Source organism: Antrostomus carolinensis, unplaced genomic scaffold (genome assembly GCF_000700745.2).
Source record: "Antrostomus carolinensis isolate BGI_N321 unplaced genomic scaffold, ASM70074v2 scaffold10881, whole genome shotgun sequence".
NCBI classification, from domain to species: domain Eukaryota; kingdom Metazoa; phylum Chordata; class Aves; order Caprimulgiformes; family Caprimulgidae; genus Antrostomus; species Antrostomus carolinensis.
Window position 1 is genome coordinate 7,615 of NW_010294879.1, and position 21,927 is coordinate 29,541.

General features: G+C 41.0%; 1 protein-coding gene across 1 annotated transcript in view; it reads right to left on the bottom strand.

Annotated features, from left to right (window-relative positions):
- Positions 1-21,927, bottom strand: part of MRPS27 (mitochondrial ribosomal protein S27) — a gene marked incomplete at its 3' end in the record, with an annotated part of 44,520 nt that overhangs the window by 7,102 nt on the left and 15,491 nt on the right. The window contains exons 4-6 of the mRNA XM_010177790.1: positions 6,202-6,316; positions 5,610-5,688; positions 4,221-4,336 (exon numbers count right to left, since the gene is read on the bottom strand). Of these exons, the coding sequence (XP_010176092.1) occupies positions 4,221-4,336; positions 5,610-5,688; positions 6,202-6,316 (310 nt within the window). The remainder of the gene's footprint in view (positions 1-4,220; positions 4,337-5,609; positions 5,689-6,201; positions 6,317-21,927) is intronic.

The following is a 21,927-nucleotide window of genomic DNA, read 5'->3' on the forward strand; positions in this document are numbered from 1 at the left end:
CACTCTTCTCCAAGCCTGGAATGTTGCATAGGCTTGTTGTGATCCAAGTCACAACCCAAGGACTCAGCACTTGGCCTTGTTGAATCTCATACAATTGGCCTCGGCCCATCGATCCAGCCTGTCCAGATCCCTCCTTAGAGCCTTCTGACCCTCAAGCAGATTAATACTCCCACCCAGCTTGGTGTTGTCTGCAAATTCACTGAGGGTGTGCTTGATGCCATTGTGCAGATCACTGATAAAGATATTAAACAGAGCTGGCCCTAACACTGAGCCTTGGGGAACGCCAGTTGTGACTGGCTGCCAACTAGATTTAACCATTCACCACAATTCTTTGGGCCTGGCCACCCAGCCAATTTTTTACCCACCAAAGTGTACATCCAACCAAGCCATGAGGAGAGAGTTTCTGCAGGAGAACGAGGTGGGAAACAGTGTCAAAGACTTTACTAAAGTTTAGGTAGACAACATGTACAGCCTTTCCCACATCCACTGAGTGGGTCACATTGTCATCTGGCAGTCCTGTACATGCCATGTGACAGCTCTCTTTCCATAACCTTCCCCGTCACCATGGTCAGACTGACAGGCCTGCATTTCCCCAATTCTTCCTTCTGGCCCTCCTTGCAGATGGGCATCACATTTGCTAACCTCCAGTCAGCTGGGACCTCCCAGGTTAGTCAGGGTTGCTGGTAAATGATGGGAAGTGGCTTGTTGAGCATTTCTGCCAGCTTCCTCACTGCCCTTGTATGGATCCCATCCGACCTCACAGACTTGTGTGGGTCTAAGCAGCATAGGAGGTTGCCAGCAGTTTCCTCTTGGATTATAGGAGCTTCATTCTGTTCCCATACCTGTTTCCCAGCACAGGGAGTTGGTTACCCCGAGAACAACTGGTCTTACTATTAAAGACTAAGGCAAAGAAGGCATGAAGTGCCTCAGCCTTCTCCTCCGCCTTCGTCACTGTTTCCTTCCACAACCAATAAAGGATGGAGATTCTCTTTATAGAATTGCAGGATCACAGTCGGGTTTGGGTTGGAAGGGATCTTAAAAGATCATCTAGTTCCAATCCCCCTGCCATCAGCAGGGACACCTTCCACTAGACCAGGTTGCTCAAAGCCTCATCCAACCTGGCCTTAAACACTTCCAGGGAGGGGGCATCCACAGCTTCTCTGGGCAGCCTGTTCCAGTGTCTGACCACCCTCACAGTAAAGACTTTATTCCTAATATCTAATCTAAACCTCCCCTCTTCCAGTTTAGAGCCATTTCCCCTTGTTCTGTCATTAACTGCCCTTGTAAAAGGTCCCTACCCAGCCTTCCTGTAGGTCCCATCAGGTATTGTAAGGCAGCTATAAGGTCTCCCCGGAGCCTTCTCTTCTCCAGGCTGAACAGCCCCAACTCCCTCAGTCTGTCCTCATAGGAGAGGTGCTCCAGCCCTCGGATCATCCTGGTGGCCCTTCTCTGGACTTGTTCTAACTGGTCCATGTCTTTCTTATGTTGGTCCTCGTGTTCCTCCTCTGGAGTTGCTCCAGTAGGTCTATGTCTTTCTTATGCTGGAGGCCCCAGAACTGCATGCAGTACTCCAGGTGGGTTCTCATGAGAGTGGAGTAGAAGGGAAGAATCACGTCAACCTGCTGGCCACACTTCTCTTGATGCAGCCCAGGATACGGTTGGCCTTCTGGGCTGTGAGCATGCATTGCAGGCTCATGTTGAGCTTCTCATTCACCAGTACCCCCAAGTCCTTCTCCTCAGGGCTCATCTCGATCCATTTTCTGCCCAGCCTGTATTTGTGCTTGGGGTTGTCTCAACCCAAGTGCAGGACCTTGCACTTGGCCTTGTTGAACTTCATGAGGTTAGCACAGGCCCACCTCTCAAGCCTGTCAAGGTCACTCTGGATGGCATCCCTTCCCTCCAGCATGTTGACCGAACTGCACAGCTTCGTGTCAGCAGCAAATTGAGGGTGCACTCAAGCCCACTGTCCATGTCACCAACAAAGATGTTAAAACCCTCAAGGGTTGGTCTAGTACTGACCCCTGAGGTATGCCACTTGTCACTAGTATCCACTTGGATATCAAGCCATTGACTGCAACTCTGAGTGCAACCATCCAGACAATTCCTTATCCAGTGAGTGGTCCATCCATCTAGTCCATGCCTCTCCAACTTAGAGACAAGGATGTCCTGCAGGCTAGTGTGAAACACCTTGCACAACTCCAGGTAGATGACACCAGTTGCTCTTCCTTTATTCACCAATACTGTAACTCCATTATAGACAGTATCCAAAAACCTGAAATTCTGCTGGTGACAGCAGGCTCGGAGCCAGGTATTGATGTGCTGGCTCTTCCTGTTTCTTCCCTCATCATCCCCTGCAACTGGAAGGACAGAGGAGAACACTACTTGTGTTTCTGATTCCTTAACCAGTTGTCCCAAGGCCCTGAAGTCTCCTTGATTGCTCTCAGACTTCTTGTTGCAATTTCATTGCTACATACCCGAAAAGTCAATAATGGATAATAATCTGAGGGCCAAAGCAGGGTAGGAAGTTTTCTCTTCACATCTTTAACCTGTGCCCCAGGGAGGCAGCAGACTTCCCTAAGTGAGTCCAGTCTGCATATTGGGTCTTCTGTTCCCTTCAGAAGAGAATCTTCTAAGACAATGACCAGTCGTTTTTCTTTATGGAAGCAGTTTTGATGGTGGGCTGACTTAACCTTGGTATTATCTCCAAGCTACATGAACCACCATCATATTGTTCAGTTTCACTTACCCAGCCTCATACCTATTATGCAAGGGCACCTTGGAAGTTGGATTGTCACAGAGGAGATGCACCTGCTGTGCTGGGCAGGAACTTGTTGCCATTGTCCCCTATCACTTAAGTGTTCAGCCAGGTGGAGAGAGGACAGGGAATCCTCCGTATCATGTGTTCTATCTGCCTGCTGAGCCTGTCTCAGGGAAGGCAGGGTGCAATTCCAGTGGTCTCTCTCTCTCTCCCAGACTCCTTGATACCCCTCAACCTACTCATCTTCTTCTGCAGCTCTGTTGCTAAGCAGAGGAGGTCCTCTACCTGGGTGGACCTCCTGCAGCTATACTCACTACTGCTGTCCGATACTGGCATAAGGGTAAAGCACATGCTGCAGGCTAGGACCTGAGCAGCAGCGTGCTCCTACCAGAGCTCTCTCTGGGAAGCTGCATCTATCACGGTGGGTGCAGAACTTAGAGAGGCCGTGGCTTTCTGCCGGGTGGACACCATTGCTCCCTGGTTGAGCTGGCACAGCTTCAGTGCCCATCCTGGACACCCTTTTGCCTGAATTATCATGCAAACTGCCACACCACGCCCTAGCTGACATACCACACCCCAGGGCCCCAGTGTTCCCTATGGGCTTCTTTTACATGTGGTGTGGGGCTTGGCCGCTGTTTCTGCTGGCCCCACCCAGGTCTCCTCAGCTGCTGTTGCACACAAGCTGCAGGCTCCCAGCAGCAATCTCTGCTTCCCCTGAGGTTCCTCCCGCTCACAATCCCCACCGTGCACCACACTGGAGTACTCTGCTGTGGATCCTCCTGGCACCAGAGCCTCTGGTGAGCCTCTGCGAGCTGGTACTTTCCTGATACCTAACTGAGCCCCTTCTGCAACGGTAGAATAATGCCACTTCCAGGAGCCTGAACTGTCACGTTGGCCTTAAGCAAGTGAGATGCAAAAAACCCCTAATCCTTGGAGACAGGAGAGATGTAAAAAATTTAGTTTTAAAACAAATACATACTAGAAACAACACCCAAAGCCAAATAGGATAGTAACAATCCTACTGAAAATGCTTTTTAAATCTGCAACAGCACCATTACCAAGCTCTAATGGTGAGCAATACTCACCTTAACAGAGTCATATAAAATAGGTGACACGGGTCTTCTTGTGTTAACTGATAGAGCTCTCTTTGAACTGAACTGAAATATCACTTCATAACCTTCCAATGGGCATACACTACAGCTGAAAATTCCAACACACCTCCTCTTTCAGAGAAAGGAGCAAAGGGGTGACAAGTTATTTGATGGCTTTCATATTTTATTGTTTCTTTTTTTCTTTCTTTCTTTCTTCTGTAGTTGTAAAAATAATGAAAAAAAGGAGTATTTATTTTTTCCAGGTAAACTTTGGGGAAATAAAATATATTCAAGATTGAATGCCCAACCGACTACACTCCAACACTTAGAAACAAGGGCTTTGTGTATCATTTTTAGTGTGGTCAGCTTACCGTATGTTCAGACTTGGTTGTCAGGTAATGGTATAAAACATAGAGAGAAAGAAGCTGTGTTGAGAGTTCATCAAAACTTTCTTGCAGCATGATCTCTGTTACTACTGACAGAGCATCTATGGTGGAAAACAATACATAATCAGCAAGTGCAAATTTACACATCCCTTTCCCATCCACTCATGTTCAGTGATACTTTATTGCTTGTTTTGAAGTATTTAGGGAGAAAGTTTAGGATTTCTTATTGCTAGTAGTATAGAATTAGTCTTACTCACTTGGGTTATTCAAACACACTGGGAAAAAAACAAATGGGTTGAATAGCACCAGACCACAGCAAAGGAGCTTTCCAAACTCAGCTCTACTCTCTTCACTTGGCTCTCCTTTGCTCAGCCCTTCAATCATTAACTTTAAAAAAAAAAAATCTAAAAACTAATTCTTTGTTCTTGTGTTTAGATTACAAACAAGAGAAGACTGGCTTAAATGCACTGCCCTTAATGTGACAGGAGAGTACAATGGAGCAGAAATGTTGTCAGAGATCACCCACAGCACTCACTGTATTCAGTAAACAGTGCTCTGTAGGAGCTCCATGGGGAATTCCAGTGACACTCCCTGTCAGGAAGGATGCTAAACAAAAGGACTTGAGCCTGTCACAGAGAAGAAATATGGATGGAATAAGGGGGAATGGACAGGTAGGGGGGCTTTCTCTCAAAAAAAGAAAAAAGGTATTAATTAGCCATTTAGCAAAACCTTCATGATAAAAGCCATAGGTATATCCTGCAAATCTATTGCTCCTTTCAGTTATTAGTTTTTCAAGACGCTTAAGTAAAGCTCACTGCAAGTCTACAGTACCAGAAAACTTGCAGTGACATGAAAATCTTAAATTATTTGTCATCAAACATGAGACGATTATTCAACTCAACACTTAAACGGTCAACAGTGAAAGACAAGCACCTCAACATGTCAATTCAGCGTAGCTGGCTCTCTTCAGTGACAGACAGAAAGTCTAGACAAACTTTAAATATGTAGCTTTTTGAATAGCTAAATTTAGGTAAGATTAACTCTGCCAACATGCATTTTGATTCTTATAACACTCTCAATTGTCACTAATAACTCCTGTAATGTCATCAGCATGTAAGTCAGACTTAGAAAGGGAAAAGTTGGTTTACATTTGGAATGGGATTAATCACAGTAGAAACTGTGAATTGTGTGTCTTTCAAAATTATATAAAGAATAAAAACCCAACAGAATTCAGATATAAACATGCAGAAAAGTAATTTAAAGGAAGACAAAGTGTGTTTTTAAGGTGACTTCCAAGAAAATATTGCTAAAAGTTTTTAATTCAAAGTTAAGAGCACACAACTAAGGATGCAGAATTAGTACTTATTTTCTTACCTTCATATTTCTTCTGCGTTACAAAATAATCCAACAAAATATTGAATGTAAAATTATCTGGGAAAATTCCATACTGAACCTGAAGAGAAGAAGAAGAAAAAATCGGTGTGAAAATCTGCTGTTCCAATATTCCCTAGCATAGCGCTGCAGGTATCAGAGAGATCAGAACCATGGCACCGCTCACTGTCACAATGTGACAGTTAGTCAAGCAACACAAGGAGACTAGCACAGTTCCTTTGATGTAGGCCTTCTAACTTTTGATGTACTGGATTTGTTTCAGCATTTTATCTGAGCCTTTGGGACCAGGAGGGGCATTGCCTATCAGGTTTTTATGCCTCTCCTGCATCTAGCATGTTTTGGACACCGACACTGTTTAAAGACAAAAAGCTTCCTGGGAAAGAAGAGGAAATAAAAGCTGTAAAGAGCTTTAGCTAAAATTCAAGTGAAACATTCTTTTTTGTTTTGACAAATAAATACCTGAACTTAAAACCATGGTCTACAGAACCTGGCTGTAATAGGAATTCCAGGTAAGCCACACTTATCTCAAAAAGCTGATCAAATATATTCATGGCTTTTCCTTCTAAAAACTTACCTTGTTTTTTAAGGTGTATAAGGCTTTGTCTTGTGCATCATATTTTAAGCACTGTCTGATCCAGCTGTGGATGGTCCAGTCTCTCAAGTACCAGCAATTTGGACTATGCCGAAACCTAAAGGATGATAAACAGTCCAAGTGATAATATAACTCTCTGTTACCACAGAAACAAATCCTGTAATCAGCAAACTGTGAGTTTCAGAACCCCTGCCTTTCATGATCTCAAATATAAATCTGTCTGTATTTGACTTTGCAGTCAAACATTGCCCCCCAAAAAGCTCTAGCGAGCCCTTTCAAGTAAGAGAGACAAAACTTTGATACAGTTTAACAGTGTGTACGAAAGGGGGATCTGACTTTTTCAGAAATGCACAATATTTTAAACTTCTCACTTTCCAGAAAGCTTGCATGCCATAAAATAACAGCTTGGTGCATTTATGAAGGCCAACTGACATTGCTAGAAGCACTGTAGTACTTAAGCTTGTCCTTCTGGGTGTGTAACATTGTATTGTTGCTGGTCTCCTCAAGAGCAACAGGGCTCCATGACTAATGACATCTGCAAGTAACGGAATTACATCAGAATATAGCCAGGTCTGAATCTTTGGATCCTGTGCAATCTGGTGTCTCCCAACCTCGCTAACTCATGCCTCACTTCAACCACTTAAGAAGTCATTGTGCCTCAGCACAGGCCATCCCTGGGCAGCTGCATGCTTCATTAGCATTTGGAAATGCTTGGTCAGTGAGGCATGCCTCACGCGAGGGGAAACTCCACTGGAGAGCCCTCTCCTGCCCCCTGCACCAGCTGCCTCCTTCCCGACAGATGTTTCTTCAACCGGTTCTGAGACACCTCATGCCATGGCTTCAGCAGTCTCCCCAGGGAACCTACTCCAGTGCTCAACCAACTTGTAAAATTAAATACTTTTAAGTTCAGCCTCTTTTACTTTATCCTCATTCAGACCTATATACTCTTTGCTCTGTATTTGGAGAAGAGTGCCTAAAAGCATACTGAGTTTTACCTTTGGTAAAGACTCAAAACCCACGAGTCCAGTGGCAGGAGCTGCTGCCTTGGTCCTGGGCTCAATTTCACACCCCAGTGTGAAGAGATGCATGCAGTCGTTCTCAATTCAAATTGTATACATGAAAAATGGGCTCAGTCCCCGCCACCGAAGTGACTGCCACTTCCTGTAGAAAACACTGATGACAGAGCTGGGCTCGTGTGCAGATGCTTGCAGCCTCAAGCCAAGCTGCAGCACCATTTAGAGGCAGGGTTGGCTCTTCCATCTGAGTGAGCATGCTTTCCAGAACATTTATCAGGTTAACGTGGCCACCAACTCTCTTTCCCCCTCAGTGAATCTCTGTGTATTGCATCCCACAGCTGAGGGCTACACAGATGACTAAGCCTGGAAAAGCACTGCGGCTTTGAGAGCCTTCAGAACACAGAAGACATCCGTGCCAAAAGTGGAGCTAAACAACTATACAAAGTCTAAATACACAGTTTTGTAAATGGCACATAAAATCTCCCTGTTAAATTAGAATTTAACAGAAAAAGAAAAGCATGCTTTGAATATTAAGTAACAAACATCTATTTTGTTGCTTTAATTGCTTTCCATTTTCTTCCCTCTAGAATTCAAATAGCGGGCACAGCAAGAACTTATATTTGCTTACATTAAAGTCCTGTTTCAATAATGCTTACAGGAAGCTTCAATTACAGGCATTTGGATTTAATCATATTTTGATGAAACAATTATCTAATTGCTGCAGACTGTGTCACCAGCCATTTAAGATGGATCAGAGCACAACACCAGCATCCAGCAATAAAGCTGCTAGCATCTTTTAGAGTTGCTTCATTAAATGGTTAATATTGTTTCACAAGCGGAAAACAACAAACTTGTCTTATAAAAACATGATACTGATGCTCTCAAAGACTTAGGCCTTTCTTTTGATACAGTCTTTGGCATCCTTCCTACTAATCAGTAACAGAGGAGTGAGGCAAACTTTTTTTTTTTTTTAAAAAGAGGGGTTTTAATGGGTTTGAATATTCACCTTTTTGTAGAGCTGTATTTACTCTCTTGAGTACACCACAGTAAGAGAGAGCACTCCGATGCCTTCTAGAACTTGGGAATGTTACAGCCTACTGTAACGGTGAAATGCTTCTAGGTGTCAAAGTAAAATTGCACTTGGACAGCAAAAGGCCTAAGAGGGATGCGATGCGGTCTAGAAATAGGAGGAAACTTATCCTCAATCAACACAAGTTTCTGGAACTGATATGCACAAAATTCAGAGGCATGTTACAAAACACCACAAGTGGTGTTCCCCAGGGCTCAGTGCTGGGACCAGTTCTGTTTAATACCTTTATCAATGACCTGCACAAGGGGATGAGACTGCCCTAAGTGAGTTTGCAGACAACACCAAGCTGGTTGATCTGCTTGAGGATAGGAAGGCTCTACAGGGGGACCTGGACAGGCTGGATCAATGGGCTGAGGCCAAATCTATGAGGCGCAACAAGGTCAAGTGCTGGGTCCTACATTTGTGCCACAACAACCCCATGCAACGCTACAGGCTTGGGGAGGAGTGGCTGGAAAGCTGCCTGGCAGAAAAGGACCTGGAAGTGTTCATCAACAGCTGTCTGAATATGAGCCAGCAGTGTGCTCAGGTGGCCAAGAAGACCAAGAGCATCCTGACTTGTACCAGCAATAGTTTGGCCAGCAGGACTAGGGAAGTGATCATCCCCCTGTACTTGGCACTGGTGAGGCTGCATCTCAAGTTCTGTGTTCGGTTTTGGGCCTGTCAGTACAAGAAGGACATTGAGGTGCTGGACCATGTCCAGTGAAAAGCCTGGAGCACAAGTCTCATGAGGAGCAGCTGAGGGAACTGAGACTGTTTAGCCTGAAAAAAAGGAGGCTGAGGGGAGACCTTCTTGCTCTCTGTAACTCCCTGAAAGGAGGTTGTAGCAAGGTGGGTGTTGGTCTCTTCTCCCAAGTAACAAGTGACAGGACAAGAGGAAACAGCCTTAGGTTTTGCCAGGGGAGGTTTAGTTTGGACATTAGGAAAACTTTCTTCACCAAAAGGGGCTGTCAAGCATTGGAACAGGCTGCCTGGGGAAGTGGTTGAGTCACCATCCTTGGAGGTACTTAAAAGAGGTGTAGATGTGGTGCTTAGGGCCATGGTTTAGTAGTTGACTTGGCAGTGTTAAGTTTATGGTTGGATTTTATGGTCTGAAAGGTCTTTTCCAATCACAATAATTCTATGATTTTACAAAAAGCTCTTTTATAACTACTGCTTGTTACTACCAAGATCTTTACGCTTGGACCAGGTCTCAACTGCACTAAGTGGTACGCAAATAAAAACCAAGCACTTCTTAGCCAAAGAATTTTCCAGTTAATTCTAATAATTAATTACAAAACAGTTGCCTGGGAATTAAGAGAGGGGACTGGTGCAAAAATATTTCTGTCTCCATATCAACAAGAATGCAATATATATGCAAGTACATGATCCCTCAATACTACATACTTCTATTAATCCATGATGTGGTAACAGGAGAACTGGAAGTGAAAAGGAAACAGGTATGCTGCAATTTTTCATTGTTTCTGATCCATATAATGCTGGGATGAGCTCTGTCTCTATTCCACTAGCTGAGAAGGAAGCCAACAGAGTATGTGTTTTTACAGTACTAACCAAATGTTGTGGCAGACATCTTTATTTGAAAGGGAACCAGGAAGAAGAGGAGATTGCTGGTCATTTTGACAAGCATTAACATCTTCCTCCTCCTCTTTCTCCACAAAACAGGATATAATTAAGCAAGGCACTATGTTCAGGGCCAGATTAAAAGACAGAATGAAGCCAAACTACAGAAATCAGAGGATTCAGAGTGAATTAAATAAAGGAAGCCTATAGCTATTGCTGTGTGTTTAATGGAAAGACCAGGAGGTTATCTAGCAGATGTCTGCTGCTGAAACTCATTTTTCTGAGAACTAATAAAAAAACTAAGAAGCACAAGATTCTTTTAACGCATTCGGAAACTACAAGGAGAAGCATCCATAACAGTATTAGGGAAGATCCCTGTTGGTAGACTTTAATTTTAATGGCTAAAGAACCAATATGGTCATCCTTCCAATCACTGAATAAGGAGATCTGTCCCCACAGGGAGCAAGAAGAGGAATATCTGTAAGACAAGGAGTTCCTGAAATATCAAGGTCATGGTAAATCTAAGAGCACACAGTGCAATGGTACTAGAATTCCCCTTATTTTTGAAAATTTTTCAAATTATGCAGTCCAGAAACCTCATTTTCATTAAACCATTCCTTTGTACTTTCAAAATTATTATAACTTGGAAAAGTTACAGTGAGTGTACAGCGTCAGTACAAGGCAACCAGAACATTATTAGCCAAGGAAGTGCACACTCTCTCTTGCTCACAAACTGGCCAGCACACTGGGCTAAGAATACATTTTCAGTGTACTAACCTCCTGCACAAGGCTCTATTGCTCATTATTTACAACAGTGCTGAAGTACTCATGCTGTGTTAAAGAAACTGAACAATGGAAAAGTTCATCAGATTCTGAGAGTGCTTTGTGGAGTGCTCTACTACACTGCAAGCATGACTTACTCTGTTGGTGCCCTCCCACACTGCAGAAAAGCTGAGTTGCTTCCCTTCTTTATTTATTTATTTTAAATGGTCTTTCAAATTTGTTTGGTGCCATCAAGTGGTGATGCACTCTAGTGCTGCTTTCACATATCTTGCATTCTCAAGGGAAGTAATACAGCAACCCTGAGAGCAAACCAAAGCATGAAGATGCTGGACTACATTCTTTTCCATACCTTTGGTACAGGGGAGTGAGCTCATTGATTTGGGGACAGTCACAAATGAGGAAGACAGTGAAGGAAAATTTGCTGGATTACAGAAGAGCAAGTGCTTTAGAAGTAATATACTGACTGGAAGAGCTCTGCTGTACAGAGGGAAAGCCAGCTCAGCAGGTCTGTTCTAATTCTTTGCTAAGCTGAAAAAAAGCTCCCATTTTGCATCCTGTGGCCTTCTTACTGGTCGATCCAATTCTTGGTACGGCAACAGGCTGTCCTTGTGCAATACACTATTTTTCCTTTTTCCCCTCACCTTGAAACAGGAAGAGTCGTCCTCTTCCTTACTCCAACTTTGTCTGACCTAATGATAAAGTATTTTGTAATGATCTACACATCCAGTGCACAGAACCATATGATAACTTAGGGCCCCATATTTCTTTAAGGCTTTCTAAATGTCACCTGCATTTTGTTTTGCTAATTTTGCATTACCATTCATAAAACTAAGTCCTTAAATAAAACCTCTAGTATTATAATGTTCTTCTCTAGAAATTCCTGTACGATATTCTGCCACATTGCAAGGAAGTGGAGAAATTAAAAACAGAAGGACACTGAACAATATCTATTCTTTCATTAATTCTAAAATACAAAATGTAGATGTGTTATTGTGCTTTCCTGAGAGTGAAAACCAAAAAGGTTTCATACGTTGCTAGTCTCCTTGTGGGATCTAGTCCAGGAAAAAAGGAACCTACCCAGTGGTAGTCACTGCAACAAATTTCTTACACCCATACTTTAGTTTTCTCTTACTTCTTTAGAACCAGAGAAAAATATGGGTTTGCATGTTCATTTGCTTTAATCAGGAGGGAAAAGTGCCAGATTTCTTCTCATCCACTTAAAGTTATAAAAAGTCCTGAAGCAAAATGTAAGGAGACTTAAAATTAATAAATTTCCTAAGAAATGACTGTCTGAGCCAGGAAGAAGTTCTCTCAATGGAATGAATTCAAAGCCACTCCGCATTTTACACAAGTCATGCAGGGCTGTGAAGCTCCTTGGCAATGTCATGTTTTTTTCTTCCCAGGCACATTTTTTAAGCTACAGCGCATAATGATCAAATGGATTCCAGGCAGGCTTAGCCTGGAAACTGGAAGGCTAAGAAAACGTCACCCAAAACTCTCCTTTTGTTTGTCATTTCAATCCACAGACCTTGGGAAAAATCATCTGCATTTTAAACAGACCCACAGACATTGCTCATGTGTCAGTGTCAAAGGCAACAGCCCTGAAAAAAATCTTTGTTGAATGAAATTTCCTTTTAAACATGAACAAAAGTTTAAATTTCCATCTCTTCTTTGCCTGCATCTTAGCCTACACTTCTTTGTATGCATCTTTTTAAAAAATTAATGTATAAATATATTAGTCCTATAGGAAATACCTCATGCATTAACTGCCAACAGTCAAGCAAAACCAGAAGGAATACTTTATTTTTGTGTTGAAATAAAAAACTCAACTAGTATACGTAGTATAAAAAAATCAATTATCAAAAGCAGTAAGAGGTCAAGTTGAAAAAATCAGACGAGTCAGCTATAACAGAGGATAGTCTAACACTGAGGCAGAATTCTGCTCTTACACAAGAACAAAAGCAGTTTGCAGACGCCCTGAAGAAACCCCACATTCAGCCCTTATTTGGTTTTTATTTTTATTTATTTCCCTCAATTTTTTATTTTAAACTAATTTAGCTCTTGATTGCTTTGACCATAAAATTAATTATTCTAAATTAGGCTTGCTCCACGTCCACATGAATGCATATTTCTTGCACAGCATCTTTTTTTCAGGAGTTGCATAGAGCTCTAACACCACAGATGAATGTGGCCTCAAAACAGGTTTAAATGATCACGTTTTAGGTATTTTCACCATAAAGCTGAAGCAGTTTAACATCAATGCTTCATGGGAGACTTAAAGAAAACTTTTAGTATTTGTTCTTGATTTCCAGTTATACCACATTCAGCTTTTATTTCTGTCCAACCTGATGTTACAGGCTTACCCTTTTCTTAACCATTATGCTTGGTAAAACGACCAATCTGGGAGAGCAGATATTTTGGGTAGAAGTACATACTACACAGTCATTTAGGAGGTCTCAGGATATCAGCCTGGTAACCGCCCTCTCCTAACAACTGAAGGGACAGAATTCATCATTAGGCAGTCTCAGAGGAGGTACTGCATTGCTCAAAACCATACTCCTGCACAGAAAGCTCAGCTTTGCAAAGTCTCTTTCTAACAATGACCACCACATACAGCAATCAACCACATAGCGGCGAGGACCTGGTTCATCCTTTACTGATCCAGCTACTCTGACAGACAGTCATTAGAGCTGATTAACAAATGACAAGCTGAATTTCTGATACAACAAGCATTTCTGCTCATTGTTGTCAGTCTCTTGTATCACTAAATGTTCCTCTTCCTTTTAATGGATTTCAGGCACCTCTGTGAGTAAAACGCAAGGAACAACCTTATTATATTAAAAAGAAAAAAATATATCATCTGATAGTTGCAAAACGCTGGAGAAATGTTATACATTTCAAAACAATGTAAGAATGGAGAAGCAGTTTACAAGTAGCACAGAAGAAATGTTTTGCTTATAATTAAATAGGTGTAAGAACCACCACAAGAGAAACAGTAATGGCAACAGATCCAGAGCCTACAGCAAAGTTTGAAGCAATTTGCTGGGATTCCTGGCGCTGAGAAGTACCCAAATTATTTATCTGTCTCACCATCCACAGGCAGTGAACATAACAGAAGTGAGGTGGAGCAGGTCTTCCAACATTCTGCCACCAGGTCACATCAGGCAGCCCTGAACGCCTCTAGAATCATTCACAAAGCACAGAAAGGAGTAATCCTTCAGAAAACTCTATCAACTTAAGTATCCCACAGGATTGCCTGGAATGCCTCCAACCTTTATACTAATTCGTTCATAACCAGGCTGAAAAAGCAAAGTCCAGGCCCAAACAACAGACTGCTTCTCAGTACACTCTTTGTCCCTGGGAAAACTCTTCCAGGCTGTTAAATGTGTTTCCTAAAAGGTTCTCTAGCCATGTAGATTCAAAATACTCCAAAACTATGTACTCTCTGGCAGGACACCAACAGAATTTCACTTCTCAGAAAAACACAAATAAGAATTTCTTCTGTATCAGCTTGTTTGAATGTGCTCTGTATGCCTTAAGCGGACACAACAGGACATCAGTCACAGGCTTTAGCTAGAAATAAAGGACTTAACATCTAAAAATCCAGTATCAAGACTGTTCCTTGTTCTAAGCATAATATTGAAACAAGACAGGTTAAAGGCAAGTTTGCCAGCTAGATCACTAAAGCTAAAACCGGCCATTTTGGGGATTCCCAGTGTAAGTGGTAGAGAAAATAATATTGTGAAGGTATAACTACTGCTACCAAGAAAAGGTGGTCGTGCCCAGTTTAGTTTAATGGAGAAAATAAAACCAGGTCATTTTATTGACATTCAGAAATTTTATTTCAAAAGCAAACTATGAAACAAGCAACCCTTTTTGGTTTTTACTTCTTTATGGTCAAGACAGAATGATATGGTGAACAGCATGGGAGATTTGCTTCACTTCTTCTTGCTTAGAGATATATCCCCAATGTAAGAAACCAAATAAACAGACACTTTAATAGAGTATTTCTATTTTTCTCTTCCTTCTAGATTAACATAGTATCTTGCTACCCAACACCCCCCACCTCTCTCACTCCTTTTGGAAAAGACAGGAAAATCAGATTTTCTTCTCACACAAATCAAGAATCCATACTATTTTCACCATAAAGCTGAAATACACTCAGAGAGCAACAGTTAAGAAGGAAAAGTCTTGTCATAATAACAACAATAATAAAAAGCCCAACTTTTCCCCAAATTATAAACTGTAAAGGACACAGCTCCTAGAATTTCTCTTTGTTAAAAATACTTCTGGGCTCACAGTTGGAATGACTGGTTTTCAATATAAATACCATTAATAATCCAGTGACTGAACAGAGAGGATCATAGGCTGGGGAAAACATGGGGAATGATGGGGAAAGCTGTTGCTATAGTGATTCTGGTAAGATACTCTCTAGTGCCTTTCCTTGTCCCCATGCAACCACAGAGAAGTCTAATTTAAAACCAACTCTTCCATTAATTATATCTTTTCCTGGTATCCTGCCATACAAAAACATATAGAGAGAAATTAAGAACTGTGTAAAACACTACAGTTCTTGCTTCAGGGAGATTTTTGAATCTCAGCAATTTCTAAGTGTGTCAGGCTAAAACTTGCTGTATTAAAGCTCAACAAAGGCTCAGTTCTGCTGGAATCTTTACTGATATCTCTGAAAACTGAGTAACACAAAGACTGTAAAAAAAGGCATATATAAGTAAAGTATTGATTTAGTTACCACCATTTTACTAGCCCAGCTATGCCCATCATTACATCAATTAATTATGTTCCTGTCTGAAAGCTGGTACACAAGTTATCAACTAGATTAATTTTTCAAAATGAAAAATAAATGTTTGTGAAAGCCCATTTATCATCTGAAATGACCTTTATAACTGGTTCACTCTGCAAAGTGAGAGAGTTCCCCTGCTAAAGACTGACAGAAAATCAGTTTTTAGCAGAAAGCTAGTTCCCACTAGCTGCATATTGGAATTAAGGTTAAAACTTTCTGGGTACCAAACAGTACTTATATCACGGGCTTTTTTCAACAAGGGCTATCCGTAAGATTATGTGACCTTAGTGAATAAACTGCTTCAAAGCCAGTTAGACGTTTCATTTTAAAAAATAAATAAATTACTACAGATGCTTTAGAAAATCTTAAGCTCTTAGCCATCAACTACTGCAGGATGCACAGTGCAGCCTGCATTCCAGTAACCATTAACCAAGCTGGACAGAGATGCAGCACCAAAGGCTTTGCAAGCTGACAAGACAGCATCTCCAAGTTTTATAATAGTTCCTTCAGTGTCAGAAGGAACTGAATCAGACCCTGGACCAACATTCAGGAGCTTCTGCCTTCTAGCACTAAGCTTAAACTATTACAGAACACCCCTTTCACATTATACTAGAAAGGAACACTTTATGGGTATGCATAAAAACCGCTGTCAGTAAAAGCCAGTAACAATGTCTTCTTTTAAGAGCAGAAAAAAAACCCAGCCTGTAACTAGACGTTGCTACTATGGTATTTGCAAATAGCAACTTTTTAACGGTGCCTAATATACAGCTTAAATTTAACCTGAGACAAAACTAACATGATTTTGTCAGAGACCTAATTCACAGGCAGCTGGAGTCCACAGTGTAATGATGCTACATTTTCCATTTATTGTACTCAAATTCTTCACAAAATACCTCCCAGAAATACATCACACACTAGCTTCAAACTACAGTAAGGTTACACCCACTGACACAACCCTTGACACTTTTCAGTTTGATCACAGTTGAACCAGCACAGATTACAAGCAATGTATTCCTGTGGCTTGAGTATCAAAGACTACAATACAAAAGCATATGAGTCAAACGGTTTATTCTGCAAAGTTGTTCAGTTTCATACCACATGCAGCCTAAGCAAAAAGTGCTGGCAAGAGTGCTGCAGGAATACAAATACTGAACAGATCTTAGTAGCCAACTTAAAAGCAAGGGAAGAGCCAAACCTTGCATTTGCTGCCAAACACTTCAAAAACTGGATTTGCACAGTTCAGGTTTCACCTTTTCAGATTTGCTGCCATAGTCCCACTGTTCAAGTTAACCTAATTTGACCTACTACCTATGCCCTTTTCATTCTTCACTGCTACAGCCAGATTTCCAGGTGCTTTGCCCTCCTTCTGCACCCCATGGGCATAAAGGAGGTAGAGCTACATGATAAGCTGCCAAGGTAAACAAATAAGGCTTTCATGTCAAGCATAAACACCTGCAACAGAGGAGACAAAACACCAGATGCTCACCTCCAGTTTCAGCCACAGCCACTGTCAAAAAGGCAACCATTTCCAAAAAGTAATCCACAGGTGCATAGTCAGGTTTTGGCTACCAGGCAGCCCACCCTGAATCCGTTTGTATTTCATATCATGTCTCAATGAGCAACAGCTTATTGATTGTTTTGTTTGTTTGTTTTTCCAACCATGCACTTTCCTGAGAAAAATTTTTTTAGCAATGAAAATAAAAAATCCTCGAGTCCTTCATAATACATTTTTAACTGTTTCATAATCACAGTAAGTTACCCAATCACAGTACACCAGAGGCTAACTTCTAGTTAGCATATCTCTTGGTGTACTTAACCTCTTCCAAGCTCAGTGGAACAGAAATATCCTTTATTCCACTGCGTATGATGTCAAGCACATGGATCAGTAAGCAAATCAAGGATACACATGGCAAAACTGAATCAAGCGTTTTGTCAGGCAGTTTTAAATTTGTGGGCTCTTACCAGCTTTGTGATTGTTTTAGTCTTACTCTTTTCAGAAAAATACTATACCACCTGATCAGTTATCTAAAGAGAGAGACAGAAGGTACCTCACTCTTAAGCACTGCATGTTCCATAGGACAAATGTGTCCTTGCGTAGGTAGGTAAAAGCTGCGCAGTTAAATGAGGTTGTGTTACTCAAAACAGCAAGAAGATTTCAAAATTCAAAGGGATATTTTGTAGTTCCTCCCCTTTTGAGAGAGGAATACAGCGAAGTCTGACAGTTATAAATTTAACCCACTACTGGCTTTGCTTCTGCTAATGAGCATCAGTGCATGGTGCAAGGCCAGGACATCGTGCCACTTTGCCTTGTTGCAGCAGCCTGCTCAGATCTTGTATTCAGGCAATGAAATGACATTTACAAGCATCCAGTTCTCCAAGGCACTCACAGTATAGGAGGTTTATACATGTCCTGTTACCCACTGCACAGACAGAAGAGGGGGAAAACACTACAACTACATGCAATTATGTACCAGATGTGTTTCAGTCTGGCTTTTTTTATTTTATTCCTCCAAAGAATCAGGACTTTCAAAACCACACAATACTACCTTACATAAGATGAACTTTATGATTTAATCTGGACACTGCTCACTCCCCAATGGAACTAAGTAGAAAGTGGTTGATTAGACTGAAGAAAGGAATTAGTTTTCCCCTTTGTTAAATGAAAACAGTAGTGAAAGAGGAGAGATCAGAATTAAATAAAAGACAATTTAAAGAGGATGATCATAAAGTCAACCTTAGAGATTAAAGCCAGCTTTATATCCACACTAATTCTTCAAAGAAGATATTAGTCGTAAAGGTGCAAATCTGCTTGCAAAGCCTGTTGCCAAAATCCATGCATTTTGAGCTTGAAAAGCTCTAGAGTGAAGGGAAAAAGAAAAAAATAAAAGGTCAAAATGCTAGTTCATTTTTCAGCAAGAGAAAGGAGGAACGTCTATTGCGTCTACATTTACAGATTAGAAAACAGGAGTTTCTACCAGCTGCTCACTTGTATACCCCTTTCAAATTTTAACAGCAAACTCAAGAGAACATTCTTTCTTGGCTGTTCAAGTGCTCCCTGAACTAGATCCTGGGTCAAATCCTTATCTGGTGTGAAGAGACAACACATGGTGCCCCCAGCTACCATGGAGGGACCTGCCTCAATTTGCCGAGGACCTGGCACACATGCATGAATCATTAATTAGACCAAAGCTGGGAGGCAAGGGCACCTCCAGCACACTTCAAAGATGTGCAGCCCAGCGTCCCACGAAGTCGGTCAGGGTGACAAAGATGGAAACCTACTGCTGAGAGCTGCTGCAGTGTTATTCCTGAAACGACCAACTCCACATTTAACAGAGCCCCTCAGGCTTTCAAAATGACATAGCAAAGGGGTGACAGGGAGGCAGCTGAAAAGCCTGGAGACATTCTCCTTCAGGGAGAGGGGACACACCAGGGTTTCAGGAAACAGGTAAGGACATGTCATCAGCTGACAGGAGGGGCTGGGGCTTCTATCTAAGCTTTCCCTGCCCCACCTCTCTCACTTTCCCCCCCAGAAAAAGAAAAAGAAAAAGAAAAAGAAAAAGAAAAAGAAAAAGAAAAAGAAAAAGAAAAAGAAAAAGAAAAAGAAAAAGAAAAGAAAAAGAAAAGAAAAAGAAGAAAAGAAAAAGAAGAAAAGAAAAAGAAGAAAAGAAAAAGAAGAAAAGAGTGAGGAAGGGATTCTTCTGTCGAGGAACCAAAGATTTACCAAGTAAAGGACAGAAATGGAATAAGAGGTAATGGGGACTCTGCCAGAAGGAACCATCACAGGTAGCTGATCAGAATGACTGGAGTGCTTGGTACTGAGAAGCACTGAAAATGCAAGCGGCCTGATTCCAGCAGGCAGTATGGATATGTTGTCTGAAGCATGCAGCTTTCAAAATAGCTCACTATTAAAGCATCATTTAAAAAACAAACAAACAAACAAAAGTAGGCACCCTGAATAACCTTTTCTTTCACTTTGCTCCTGGGCATCTTACATTCAGAAACTTGCACCTTAATTTCCCATTTCTGGAAAAGAAAGAGAGAGAGTAACAACCTCAGAAATCACCCCAGGAAAATGTTAAACTTAGCAGTTTGCTTATCAGTATCTCTATTCAATTACAGCAAAGCATGGTTTTGTGGGTCTGCTTGCAATACGAGCTTCTTCTCCCCTTAGGGAGTAGAACACTTTTTCACAGACACAGATGTATATGCAGAAATAAGCAGCCATATAAGTAGAAAAAATGGACCTGCTTATTTTCATTTTTGTTCTGCACTCTAATAATATTTTTTGACATATCTGAAGAACACGGAAGAATTTAGAAGAGATTACAAAAGCATAAATACCCGTTTCCATAAATAAAAATAGACAGCTATTTGAAAATTAACATTCCCAATCATTCATAAGCTAAAGAAAGATGTATGCTAAAGTAGGTCTCGCTCCTCCCTGTCACAGTAATTTTGATTTTGTTTTTTGTCTATAATGGTGTGTATAATAGAACAAAAGAAGATCAGATCCACACCTGTGGTGCATTATTTCATCCTTATCATGATAATTTTAAAAGTTCTTTCCATTTCCAAAGGCTTTCACCTTCCGGAACCTGCATCACACCTGCTACCTGTTACTACATGCTATGCAGCAACACGCATCAAAACCACAGATATTCTCAGAGCACAACACAACAGTTACTCTACTGGATCATACTACTAAGCTGAACACCTTCATTGTTACCAACGAAGCACAGAAAACTTCTCTTGAATACCAGGAAGTCCAGTAAGACAGTGTAGCCCTTTTTTACCTGCTTGATCAGACTGTGTTCATCTTACATGCCCTGTGCCACACAGCAAGGTTATATACAACAATGATTTGTGTAAAATTAAGATCACATGGATTTTTCTTTGTGGGCAGTAAAATGAAGATAAGTTATCACTGAAAATGCACGTAAGCCTTGTATTTCATATGTTGGCTGAAGTAACAGAGGAAAAAAAATATTTTGCCTTTGTCCTTCTCTCCATCAGCCTACACTATAAAACTAGCACATGACCTCATTGACAATCTTCCTAATAAAGGCCGTGCAGAACGGGACCTCTCATGCAGTGGAAAGTCAGAGAGATGCTTTCGTTCCATCTCTGCTTCCATGCACCCTGCAAGAGCTGATGCTGTTACCATGGTAAAAAACCAAAAGTGTAATGAAACTGCCTCTATAGGTATTATTAGCACTCATACTAGTCTCCTGGAGAAACTTGCACAAACATTGTAAAGGGAAAAAAAAAAAAATCAATAGAAAGATAGATAGACACAAATCCCTTCCTATGCTAACTTGCAGCGTAATATACCCTGGAATGTTTGAAAACATTTCACATTCTTAGTGGATCTCCAGTCCCACTTTCTTATAAGCATTACATTTAGTTATAAATAGGAGAAAACAATACAAAATTGTGAGTAAACTCAGGTAAGTGGATCAGCTTTACAACATGTACATCCAACCCAAGATGCATTTTCAACATAACGGCTGTGGCATGCTGTGCAACTCCTATACCAAACATCAGGACACTAGAAAGCAAACACTACTTTCTGCATTACCTTCCCCTTCCAGCTCCTAACTTAAATTTTTCCAGAATAAAACTGACAAAGTCAAAAGCATGTCCAAGCTCTAAATACTCATCCTGTTCCTAAAAAAATAAATTTCAATAAAATACTTGTCCTCATTTTATCAGAAGCTCATCCACAGTTGCTTGGACAGTCCATCTAAGTCATGAACATCCCGACCCACCTCACAGAAAACCATCACAAATGGCAAGAAATCAATACCATAACTTATCTCATAAACTGCCTTTACTCTGTCTTTTACTGCTGATTACAGTAAAATAATCACAATCACTGACATTCCTAAGAAATTCTCAGCCTGATCTGGAAGCCTTTTGACTTTCTACTTACTCTTCTGTCTTGTGACATTTAAACTGTTCAGTATTTTGAGTATGCCCTGGTTGCAGTAGCACAAAAACCTGCATTTCCCAAAGTACAATATAAATGCTCTCCCATTTTTAATCTAGTTTGTTATTTTATACATGATGTGTGAAGACAGATAAAGTCAAAATGGCCTGAAGTTTTAATTTGAATGGCTGCCCTCACTTTTGCTCACACCACAATCAGTGCTAATCAGCAGTATGACTCAGTAAGTTAAGGTTAACAAAACATTAACAGAATTTCTATTTGAAATAAACTGCTTGTTTAAAACCCCACCTGAATTCAATAATTTGCATCAAATATCTTTTTTTCCCTCCATAAACATAAATTTTACAGCTAATTTTACCAGCAGGGTATCACAGACTAGAGAAAGTTACTAGCTAAGCAACTGAAACCAGAATTTTTAATGACTGTTGCCCCTTCTACAGCTGCAATCATGATATATTCCTTAATTCTCCTATATTATGTTTAATTCAGCTCAATAATGAGTAACTTGTGA